Below are 12319 nucleotides of genomic sequence, written 5' to 3'. Positions count from 1 at the left end.
GAGTAATCTCAGACTATATTTCCACAAACGCCAATCAGTAACAAAAGGAAAAATGGTAAATTTATAATGGAGAAAACTAGCAGATATCAGCATAACCAGCAGATCAAGGCTGTCATTATATGTGCTTGATTCAATGAATTTTTAACATAAAGGAAAAAATTGTCAATGTCTGTTTTTAAAAACTCAACAAAAATAGCTCCTCTGAGGAAACCTTCTGTCTTCTCTGACAACAGGCTTCTTCCTTCACAACCTGAAGCTCACCTGACTATTTATCACACTGAATTTTAATATATAGCTTGTTAACCAGTGTGTGGGAAGTTCCTGGAATAGTAGCAAGCAGATAGTAGATGCTCAATAAAGGTTCATGTGTTTGTCAGCTCTTCATCACTGTGACCAAAATACCCAACAAGAACAACTCGGAGGGGGAAATGTTTATTTGAGCTCATGGTTGCAGAGCTTTGGTGCATAGTTGGTCAGCTCCATTGCTCTGAGCCTGAGATGAGGCCAAACATCATGGTGGGAAGGCATGGCAGAGGAATGCTGCTCAGCACTTGACAGGATGCAGAAAGAGTATAGGAACGAAGGATGAAATATAATCCCCAAGATCCGAGCCCGAGTGACCTGTTTACTCCAGCCATGTCCTGCCTACCTATAGTTATCACCCAGTAATCCACTCAAATTACTAATCTATCAAATGGGACGTGATTAGGTTGCAAATCTCATGATCTGATCATTTTGCCTCTGAACATTGCTCCATTGCCTAACATGAGCTTTTTTTTGGGGGGGGAACCTCACATTCAACAGCTAGCTATTATTACTAACCTATCAAGCTGTTATAAAAATTTATGAGAAGTGGTTGGAATAGTGAAATGTTTCTCAATGCAGTATAACTCCTAAGATTCCTTTGCAGACTACCAAAATCCTGGGGTAACTGAGGCAATGGGTATTTCCTGAGAGTGTAGGGAAAATAACTGGAAGGATTTGTAAGCCAAACCATGCATGTAGTTCAGTATGTGGCAGAAAATAGTAGGTGGGAATACTAGAGTGGAGAGATGAGTGAAATACAGTCCTGGGGTCTTAGGCTGCAGCTGAAAGCAAGGACCCTGGGTACTTCTCACTGAGTCAAGGGGAACTTGCTGTCTGCACATGTTTTATCTATGGCATTGTTAATGGATGTGCCAGAGAGGCTGTTGCCTGGGTAATGATTTTCTGTCAAAACCATCTGTTCTTTCTTTTTCATGCAGATTGAGCCTTTCTTTGTGAGTGTGGCACTTTATGACCTCAGAGACAGCAGAAAGATTTCTGCCGATTTTCATGTGGATCTAAACCACACTATTGTCAGACAGATGCTCTCAGGGGCTTCCGTGGCTTTGGAAAATGGTAACATCGACACAGTCACTCCAAGACAATCAGAAGAACCTCACATCAAGGGATTTCCTGAGGAATGGCTTAAATTTCCAAAGCAGGTTGCACTTTTGTTTACTTGGAGCAGAAAATATTTGTTCCATTGTTCTTACCCTTAGATCACATAAGATGGGCAATATCCCAATTAAAAATACCTTAAAACCGTCTCTTTTTTTAAATGGCATTTTGCAGATTCTTCGGTTCAAATTTCTTAGATGCTTATAAGCTGCTTTCTTTGTACATAGGCTATATTTTCTGTAAGTGATCCACATTCTGAAATAGTTTTGGTGGCCAAAATCGAAAAAGTCCTGATGGGAAATATTGCAAGCGGTGCTGAACCTTATATTAAGAATCCAGACTCCAACAAGGTAATGCATCATTTTCTTATATGTAATTTATATTACTATCAAGAAATAAAGTCACACTCCCTTGATGAATTTATCATGTATGATAAATGTATGGCTTTAAGTATTCTCTTTTCTATTAAATTAGTATTCACCAAGAAATTTTTAATGTATATATCTTTGATCTACATCTTTTGGACTCAACAGTTTCTGACTTCTGAGAATTTATGGGTAAAAGCAAATTTAAGTGTGAATAAAGTTTTAGCCCCAAGGATCAAAATATTTACAATAATGAAAAATTACGATAATCTAAGTACAAACAAGTGAATACAGTTTGCTAAAATATCAGCAATGCAGATGATAAACTAAGTGAATAAGTAAGATAGACAATTATACATCAAATTTTGCCAACACCTAAGTGAAGTAGGAAAGAACAAAAGAAATACAGCAAGTTCTTTGAGTAATGAACCTACAGGTAATATTTTTCTACTTTCTTCTTTTCTATTAAAATAATCAAATGTTACTGTCTAATAAAAAAAACAAACAGCTATTTTCCATGCAAAGGAAAGATATTAAGGAAATAATTCATAAGAATTGAATTTGAAGAAGTGTAACAATAAGGACAGAGTTTAACGTATTTGTGAGAGTCCCTTAATTCAGGATTTGGCAAACTAAGGTCTTCAAGCTAAATCCAGCCTGCCATTTACTTTTTTTTTTTTTTTTGTAGTTGTAGATGGACAGCATGCCTTTATTTTGTTTGTTTATCTTTATGTGGGTCTAAGGATCGAACCCAGTGCCTCACACAAGCTAGGCAAATGCTCTGCCACTGAGCTACAGCCCCAGCTGCCATTTGCTTTTTTTATATAATGTTTTATTGAAACACAATCACATTTATTATGGACGGTTGCTTCTGTCCCATAGCAACAGAGTCAGGAAGTTGTGATAGAGACCATGTGGCCCAAGAAGCCCTTTACAGAACAAGTCTTCTGACCTCTATTGTATGAATCAAAGAAGATAGAGTACAGACTGGAAATGTAAATTTGATACATTTTTCATTCAACATTTTAAGGTCTTTTAAGTCAAGAAAAGAAAACAGTATTATAAGACAAGGGTACTTTTTACATTTGGAATTTCCTCTACTTGGAATTTCCAAATAAAAGGGAAAAAATGCTCTATAATAATTTGAACACAGAGGCTATCATTGGGGTCTTTTTAAAGTAGAATCTGTGGACCAGTAAGACAAAGTTCCACTCAAATTCGCTACAAGATAATATGAAGTATTTAGTACATCTGCATTTCATAAAGTATCATTCCTAAACAATATTTTTATTTTTTCTTTAGTATGCACAAAAGATACTAAAATCCAACAGGCAGTTCTGCAGCAAATTGGGGAAATACCGCATGCCATTTGCTTGGGCAGTGAGGTAAGTTGATCATTGCAACCAACAGAAGAGAAGTTCATTCATAGTCTGCCTAGTTAGAAGCTTCTGTTTTGGACACCTTTGTTTTACCTGTTATTTGTAATATACCAACACCTACAAGAATTCTAATGTAGTCATTTTCATAAACATTTCCAGCTTCCCAGAGACACATTTCACAAGGTATTTTATCAAGACAGCTCATTATAGAAGGTCCTGATGTGTGTACAATGGTGGGCGTGACCAATAGTGCTGTGAATTATTTGTAGATGTCAGATCAAAGTCATAAATTGTTTACTGTGTATACTTGGTTCAACAAACCCTTAATATTATGTCAGCCCTGAGCTGATACGCATAAAATTCAGAGGGTTACACTGATTTCCTAAGCAGTTGCATGTTTTCATCTGTGAATAGAGCTCAGGTCTGTATCTGGATGTCCAAATGCAAACATCAGATCAATCTTTTAATCTTTCTTTGATTTTGGTACAGATTAGCAGAACCAAATTTATCTGTGCCAATTGATTCTGATAAAAATTTTGAATCCTATAGACATTGATGGTGGAATCATCCACCTGGACACATCCTCCATGTGAATAACAAAACCTGCTGTTCAGATCTGCTTTAACATCAGTTACATTGACCTCCTCCTCTCTTTATGTCCTTATTAGTATAAGAATTACAGCCTGCCATGCACTAACAAAGACAAAAAGGTAAAGGTCAACAGTGTACAAACTGAATGAACTAGAAGATGTTAATTAGAGTTACAAAACGAGACAGCCTTTTAAGTATTCATTTGAATATCAGTAACAGTTTTACAGTGGCAATAAATTTAAAGTCCAAAAGGTTCTTTAACCTGTTATGGCATTTATAGGTCACACAGTTGATCTAAAATGGTGAGTATATTCATGGGAAACCTCATCAGTATTTGTCATTGTTGTGAGGTCATTATTTAAAATCAGGGAACCCTAGGTGAATGAAGAAAAAATGTCTAAGTATGGGCTGCAGTAAACTAAAATAGACTAATGCAGTCTCCAAGAACTAATTTTCCCTAAAGCAACCCAAAGCAAGGGAGGAAAAGGCTAGGCCCAAGAGCTTGACAAGCATGGTCCAGATCAGCACTTGCTGTAACTCTGGGCATGTTTCCACTCCGAGGCTCAGGGTCTTCATCTCCAGAATGGAGATGATAGTGCATGCCCAAAGGAAGTGCACATGGTCTCAGATGCAAAAGTATTTGGCAAGAAGTCGATCGTGAGTGTTACTTCATCTCTGCTTACTATCTTCCCTTACAGCGACAGCTAATGCCAGCATATTCCACATGAGAAGATATTACACATTGAAACTCTCACGATGCACTTAATTATTTTTATTTCTCATGAGCTTTCATAGAAAGGATAACTAGCTATAATTCACTGATCAAACATTTTCAGATTGCTTATTATTCTCTAACCTCACCTATTGGGGAAAGTGGAGGCAAAATGGCCCTTGACAAAATGAAATATTCCTACACAGCAAACTGATAATCATGAACACATTGTTCAGAGATTTTAGAAGCAAGCATTTTAGAGCTAAACAGAGCTGGACTGAAAATCCTAGCCCTATTCTGTGTAAGCCAAGTAAACTTAGCCAATTACTTATGGTCTGTCTTTACTTCCATTGTTCAGTTTTTCAATCTACAAAAAAGATTGCAGATGAATAATTTACTGTTGCAAGGATTAATGAGAATAAATATGTACCCCATAAAAAGGAGTAGTGATTAGGTGGCATAACTCCCCTGTTCTCTAACATTGAAGACAAAGCAGTTATGTGTGGATCTAATTTTTCTTTGGCCAGCACATTGTGTGATAAAGTATAAAGTGTAATAAAGAAAACACTGAGACTAAGGATACTGTGCACAGTATTTTTTTAATACAAAAATCTGATTCAGGTTGCCTCCATTTTATCTGTACATCTGTCCTCAAAATTCAGTCAAGGCCCATTTATCTCCACAAAAATGTTTCACCTTCTACATTCAGATACAATCCCACTCTTGTCTACTTGTAAATCCTAATGGTTCCACCCAAAGTGAAGTGGTCCTGTCTGGTCCAGGTTTAGGATGTCTTGAAGAAATAATGAAAAAGAATAGCATATCCCACAAACATTCCAGAGTTTTGATTGAAATTACTACATGTGAGATATCATTAAAAAAGTTGTAATATTGACTCCTATCACTTTAGACATAAAATTGAAATACAAAACTAAACATAACAAAATACAATGTAAATGAAACTTTTATCTAAATTTTCTTTTTTTTTTTTTTGCTTTATAGTTTCTTCCGTTACAAATCAAATATTTCTTTACTCACCTTAAAATCACAACTCTCTCAGCAGTAACCAAATACCAACCTAAATAAATATTATTTTCTTTCAGATCTGTATTTAAGGACAACCAGGGAAATGTGGACAGAGACTCAAGATTTTCACCCCTGTATAGACAAGAAAGTAGCAAGATTTCAACAGAGGATCTCCTTAAACTGGTGTCTGATTATAGAAGGTATGATTTTTCGGTTGCTCTTGAAATTAACATTAGCCATATTGCTACCATTGATTTGTTCTCTCACTGTAATGATTATCTGAGTCTCAAATGTGCAAACCCATCCCGAGGCAGATGCTTTTCAGATGATTTCATGTACGTCCAAATGGTGCACAGGTGTCTGTTTGCCAGAATTATATGGAAGGATCATGAAATGTGGAGCTATGTCTGTTATCTTCAGTTGTGTAAGAACCACCCCAAAATTTAGTGGCTTGAAATAACACCACATATTTTATCCGTGAGTCCAAAAGTTGAGCTCTGCTGGGCAGGAGAGCTTGTCTTTTCCATATATGGGATGGACTTAGAGAGGTCAGCTGGGGTCAGAGGATCCTCTTCCCAAGTGCCTGGTGCTGGTCATTGTCTGGGAGCTCAGCCACACCTGTGGCTCTGGACCTTGTTCTTCTTCCCTGGGATCCACTCATGAGATACTTTGAATTCCTCATGGCATGCAGCTTGGTTCTAAGAACAAGTGTCCTCAGAGACAGGAAAAGACAACTGCCAGTTTAAGTGCCAGGCCTGGAGACTGTCACAGTGCCACTCTCATAGTTTACTGTCAAGCTGTCACAGAGTCTAGGTACAAAGGAAGGTAACATAGGCAGACGCAGGAGGAGTGTTAAGGAGTTTTAGGACCATATTTTAAAACCCCGCAGAACAATTATATTGCTATAAATATAATCGCTCTTAATATTTTGGTCAAATACTTTCAGAAAAGATAGCTGAAAGCTAAGAGAAGGAAACTATAAAAGCCACAACATTTTTTAAGTGAATCACCCATATTCCCAACATCTGGAGACGATAAGGTCTTTCATTAAGCTACTTATCTAAAACTGTTAGCCCTCTAAACTACACAGTATTCTCATACCCTTTCCTAAATATTACCTCTCTGCGTCTCTCACTTAAGAATCAGCAATCTCCTATCAATTAATTTTATCCTCAACAAAATAATATGAGATTATAAAACAAGCATGATTTTTTCTGCAGCATCAGTAGATGATATATTTCTATTTAACTAGAGGGGAAGTTTGTCCAATGTTCTTTTTTATTCTGGAAGAACATAAACTTAAGAAAGAAAAACAAAGATGAGAAGTGAAATCTCAGAGGAGGCCCTGAAGCAATCTAATTTCTTTGCCATCTTATGAGGGCCCTCCTGACCCGAGGAGACCTTCCTTCCTTTGCTCATCAAACCTCCTCACCAGAACCAAACCATGATCTTGCAAGGCTACCCAGCCACATGTGACATTTAAGAGTGCTTTTCCTCTTTGCTTTTTTGCCAGCACACTAAAGTATGGAAGGTGGTGATGCCAAGCCAACAAAAGGAACAGGCAAAATGTTTTTGGGTGTTCTCATATAAATAGGAAGAACCCGAATTCTCACAAAACCCATGTTATCAGTGATTGGCAAGAAGAGATATCACTGTGGTAGTTAAGGGGACAGCTATAATACACAATGCAGAGCCAACATCAAATTATTTCATCGAAGTCTCACAATTTATGACATTTATTCTCAGTGGTAGGCTGATAAATGTGGAACAACAGACTTTCTAGAGAAAAAACTGATTTGTGCCAATGGCCAATTCCTCTGGTATAAATTCTCCTGCCATTGGTGATTTCAAGCTACCCCTGGGACATCACTGAACGTGGGGTTAGGAAGAGATGCGGACCCTACAGATTGAAGTGAACAAACTCAAGGGCACAGACAATCTTATCACGTAATATGGTCATTAGGTAGTGATAAGTTTTGAATGTTTAACATCTTTTGAACGTATTAACACCTTGTGTTAATACAACTGATTAATGTTAAGTTAATATGATTTAATTTTAATACCAGCTGAGTTTAACCACTGGCAGGCAAAATTCCTAAAAAAAATAATTATTACAATCCGCTCTCCCAAGCTGGAAAGAGCTGGCTCTGATTCAATACTGTAATTATTCCACCTTTCAAAGTGGAATCATGCCCGGAGGGGCATGATGCTTGAAATTATCATCAGTAAGTTCCATGCTACCGTAATGAAAAGTTAGTGAGACAGATGGTGTAGGAGAGGGAGGGAGTGATGTGGGTGGGGAAGGAGACATAGTCACAGAAGGCCAAAGTTGGGGAAGTCCTGCTTGGTGTGGGTAGAGGAAGATTGCAAACTTTTAGCAACTGTGGCAGAGCCAGCCTTGTTCTCAGACCTTGACTCTCAGCATGAAAGAGGGTTGCTTAAGCAGATTCAAATGCTTTGGTAACAAAACTATGTGACTTACTATTGTACTTGTTTGGCCATTTTTATAAGTGTTATCTGAAGTTGAGTAAAAATAAATTCAAAGTACTCTGCAGAATATGTGTGGCTTTACTCCCCACTGTTTTTTTAAATAATTTGCAATAGCACAAAAATTTTTAGTTTTCAAAGTTAAACTAGCTAAAAGAAATCATCGCAATATTATTTGGGGTCTACCGTTGTTGACCTTTTCAAACCTCAGAATTTTAGCAGAATACTTTTTTCTTGAAACTGAAAATAATACTGTGTGTGTGTGTGTGTGTGTCTGTCTGTGCTTGTGTACTTTCACAGGGCTGACCGAATAAGCAAAATGCAGACCATCCCTGGAAGCCTGGATATCACTGTTGACAGCATTCCTCTGGAGCATCCAAGTATGATGATGACATCACAGTTCAGTTGTAGAGTTCTGAATATTTAGTGGGGTTATTTTTGTTTGTTTTGTGGGTTGGTTGGCTGGGTGTTTAACTGGCTGCTTATCAGATTTTGAGGGCTTTTTATTGTTGTTTTTTCCAAAGTGAAAACTCATGGAAATGTAAATCATTATGCTATAGAAATGTAGGGCTTCTTGGGCTGGGGATTTAGCTCAGTTGGTAGAATGCTTACCTCACACCTACAAGGCCCTGGGTTCAATTCCCAGCACCACCAAAAAAGAAAGAAATGTAGGGCTTCTTATTTCTCCATTAAGGCAGACAATGAATATCACAAGGCTATATTCTGAGCAGCATAACATTTTGTTTAATACCCAGCAAGATTGTATCATTTAATCCTAAAAACCCTGGAGGGTTGCAAATGAGGAAAGTCAGGTTCAGGTATGGATAAACTGATAATCCACAGGAGAAGATTTATATTCTATCCAGTTCCTCTCACTCATAATAGAAGCAGGTTCTGCCATACTGTGCTACCAAAGGGTTCCTGTAAACACCACGTGCAGCCACCCAAGTGAATGGGCAGTGATTAGAACTGAAATATCGTTTGACTCTGCTACTACTCAGAATCTATGTTTTTCAGAATATGATAAAAAAAATCCTTCTTTGCTTAGTATAAAGTAGAATTTCATGGGTTGCTATTAGCCTGCAAATGAGTTTTAGAATTTAGAATGAATTAAGGCTTCCTATACTGAACCACAACCAGAGAGGGTTATTACCGCAGGATATCTGGATTACCGTTTGCACTATTAAGTTTTCTGTTCTTGTAATTTTCCATAAATCATCCTCATATGGAACATAATGAACCCTCTAACATGAGCCCTGACTCCAAATCACTTTTATATTGATTGGTACCAGAAAACAGAGGATAAACTAGCCATTTCTTCTTGATTTGGGAAACAGGATTATTATTACCCATGGTAAAGTAAAACAAGAAAAGAGGAAACTAAATATTCTTTCACAAAGAATTGTGGGAAGTTAAAGAAATTTGAGCATACAATAAAAATATTATAATTGATTTTTGGAAAAAAATCATAACCTAATTCCCAAGCACACACAGCTAGTCATTGTGCTTTATCTGAACACAGGACGATTCCCTCCAGGTAAAGGAAGGAGGAAGGCCTTACTCAGTAGCACAACTTCAGCCCCCAAATTATTTAGTGACAGAAGTTTTCATTTATAAGTTCCTAATGGTCTTTTCTCTCTTCTTTCTTAGGCCATTCCTACAAAGTTACATTTTAAAAGTTTGTAAAAATTAAAGCGAAAAATAAAATGTCACATAACAAATAATGTAGAGAGAGACCTTCAGGCCCTTGCTGTGAAATCATCCTTCAGGGAGAAATTAGTATTAATCCACCTGGTATTAGCAGTAACAAACCCATTGGAAAAGGGTTTATTCTGTCATATATCAATTTCTCTATTATTTTTCTAGTAGTGTAGCAAAGCTCAGTGGATTGCCCCTTATAATATCTAGTTAGCATATTTAGAGGATTATTAGCTAAAATTTACTTTTTAAATTAGAAAATATGACAAAAAAAAACAGTTATACATCCATCTCAAAGATTTACCAGTTTTTAGAACCTGAGTTTTGATATGAAACATGTAACATGTGTATACCCTACAAATTTTTCATGACTAGTGTCACTTTACATCAATTGGTACACAAGTCTGGTTTGTAGTTCATTTGAAAATATGTTAAATATTGTTCGCTTAAAAAAAGAACCATATTAAATGACAAACTCTTATTTTCTGATTTTTTAAGACTGTGTAACATCGTCCTTTATCCCTGTCAAGCCTTTCAACGTGATGGCTGACTCAGAGCCCACAGTGGAGGTGGAAGAATTTATATATGACTCAACAAAGCATTGTCGTCCTTATAGAGTATACAAAAATCAAATTTACATTTACCCCAAACACCTCAAATATGACAGCCAGAAATGCTTCAACAAGGTACGTATGACCCGAATTTCTGTGATGTCATTTCTCTTCACCACACTTATACCATACAAGATGGTTTCTTGAAAAGGCAACTGCAGATTGTGGTGGGCCAACACTTTGCGATTAAAAAACATTGGAGAAAATGCTCAGTAAGAGGCAGTGAGAGGTTAATTTTAGAAATGTTTAAATTTGCATAGTTTTGTAATATATTAATAATCTCTTCTGAAATTGGCCCTATATAAATTTGATCTAGACTTTTCTTTTTGTTTCATTTCTTGCAATCCTCTTAAAATAGCACGCCGGCCCCTTTCAATATGAACTCTTTCTTTCCTTTTAAATCTTTCCAAATTTTTTGCTATTTCTGAGCACTGTGGATAATGTCACAAGAAAATGCTGGGTATTCTACATTTTTCAGATTTAATTAGAAGCTACTTATTTTAGGCACTTAGATTGTTTTGGGGTGTTATTTAAGAGGAAATTGCGATTTCCATTTTCCTCACTGTAATTTCAGGCACGAAATATAACCGTGTGCATTGAATTCAAAAATTCTGATGCAGAAGGAGCCAAGCCCATGAAGGTGAGCCAACTCAGCCAGGGGACACAGCGTAAAGAGGGAGGGAGTGCTTCTTTTCTTTGTGCCATTGAGGGGCTTTTTATGTGAGTGTGGTTGAAAGAAGAGCATTTCAATACATTTGTTTTAGATTTTCTGAAATGCCCCTGATTTAATAGCCATTGTTAACTCAATCTTTTAGAAATGTCAATCTTATAGCTCTCTTAGCTTTTCATGATTGGTATAAAGGAAACCGTTTTAATGTAAAATAAATGCAAAGATTCCCATCTGGCAGAATCTGCCCTTTTCAAAGATTAGCCCAGCTCTGGACTCAGAGAGCTTTATTCAAAATGGCGCACCTTGGCTGGCTTCCCAGTGATCTGTGCTGCATGCTGGCCTGATAGCCAATACAGTGGGCCTAGAGATGCTCACATTTAAGAGCAGGGCTGTGGCCAAGGGTCTGTGGGCCTGTAAAATGGCTCTGGAAAGTCAATGCTGGTTGTTAATCATATGATTTAATAAGATCAAATAAAAGCTGTGAGGTTTGTATGAACTGATTTATTATAACCTATAAAACTGCAACCAGATAGCTTTTTATTATTTTTTTTATAATTTCTGTTTGATATATATTGTTTTATCTTAGGGGCTTCAAACAACATAAAGTAACTTATGAAAGATGGAGGGGGAAATTATTTTTAGTGGGCCTGCTGCCAGATCTTACCCATTTCAGTGAATCAGTGCAATGAGAACAGAGCTAACTTCTAACTAACCCCACCATTATTTGTGATAATCTTTTAAAACACTTTGTCAGGTACAAATCAAATCCTCTAATTTATGCTACCAAGAAGGTTGGTGGCACTGTTCAGAAGAAGGATGATCAATTTGAGGATGAATGAGTCATTTAGAGTAGAGAGGAAGAATTCTTCAAAATAATGTTGAACCACTATCAATAGTCACAGTAACAGGCTCCACAGCAGCATTCACATTAGGAAAGAAATATTAAAATGAAACATAATTGTCAAGCAAACAAAGACAGTGACCAGGCAGCAAACACACCTGGCCTGTTGCAGCAGCGTTTTTACCAGGAAAATTGTAGGAAAGAAAGTCAGAGGTGTGGGGTTCTCTGCTTCAGTGCATTCTGAACATCATACAAAGATACAGCAAGGCCAGCTGTCAGACTCCACAAGAAGGGCCCTCACCTTTGGGCTAGGGAGGCTTATAAACTATACTACTAGGAAGTGCCAGATCTCTTCCTCTGGCTTGATTTGGGGCTGGGATACCATAACAGTACAATGTGGTAAAGCCTAGAGCTAGATCTATCCTGCCAGCTGGCATGCCCGGGATTGGGTTCCAACCCAGCTTGTGGTCACCCAGGACCTTAACCTGGACCACAGCCGGTTCCATCGGCTCCTTCA

At 37.3% G+C, this 12319-nt stretch overlaps 1 protein-coding gene across 11 annotated transcripts in view; it reads left to right on the top strand.

Moving 5' to 3' along the window:
• Positions 1 to 12319, top strand: part of Dock10 (dedicator of cytokinesis 10) — a 181351-nt gene that overhangs the window by 104244 nt on the left and 64788 nt on the right. For all 11 annotated transcript variants that reach the window (XM_048808623.1, XM_048808618.1, XM_048808620.1 and 8 more), the window contains exons 12-18: positions 1245 to 1466; positions 1650 to 1772; positions 3090 to 3172; positions 5573 to 5695; positions 8283 to 8362; positions 10179 to 10366; positions 10866 to 10931. In XM_048808623.1, the coding sequence (XP_048664580.1) occupies positions 1245 to 1466; positions 1650 to 1772; positions 3090 to 3172; positions 5573 to 5695; positions 8283 to 8362; positions 10179 to 10366; positions 10866 to 10931 (885 nt within the window). The remainder of the gene's footprint in view (positions 1 to 1244; positions 1467 to 1649; positions 1773 to 3089; positions 3173 to 5572; positions 5696 to 8282; positions 8363 to 10178; positions 10367 to 10865; positions 10932 to 12319) is intronic.

Source organism: Marmota marmota, unplaced genomic scaffold, assembly GCF_001458135.2.
Source record: "Marmota marmota marmota unplaced genomic scaffold, marMar, whole genome shotgun sequence".
NCBI classification, from domain to species: domain Eukaryota; kingdom Metazoa; phylum Chordata; class Mammalia; order Rodentia; family Sciuridae; genus Marmota; species Marmota marmota.
The sequence above is the reverse complement of the archived record's forward strand: the minus strand, read 5'-3'. Positions and strand labels throughout refer to the sequence as shown.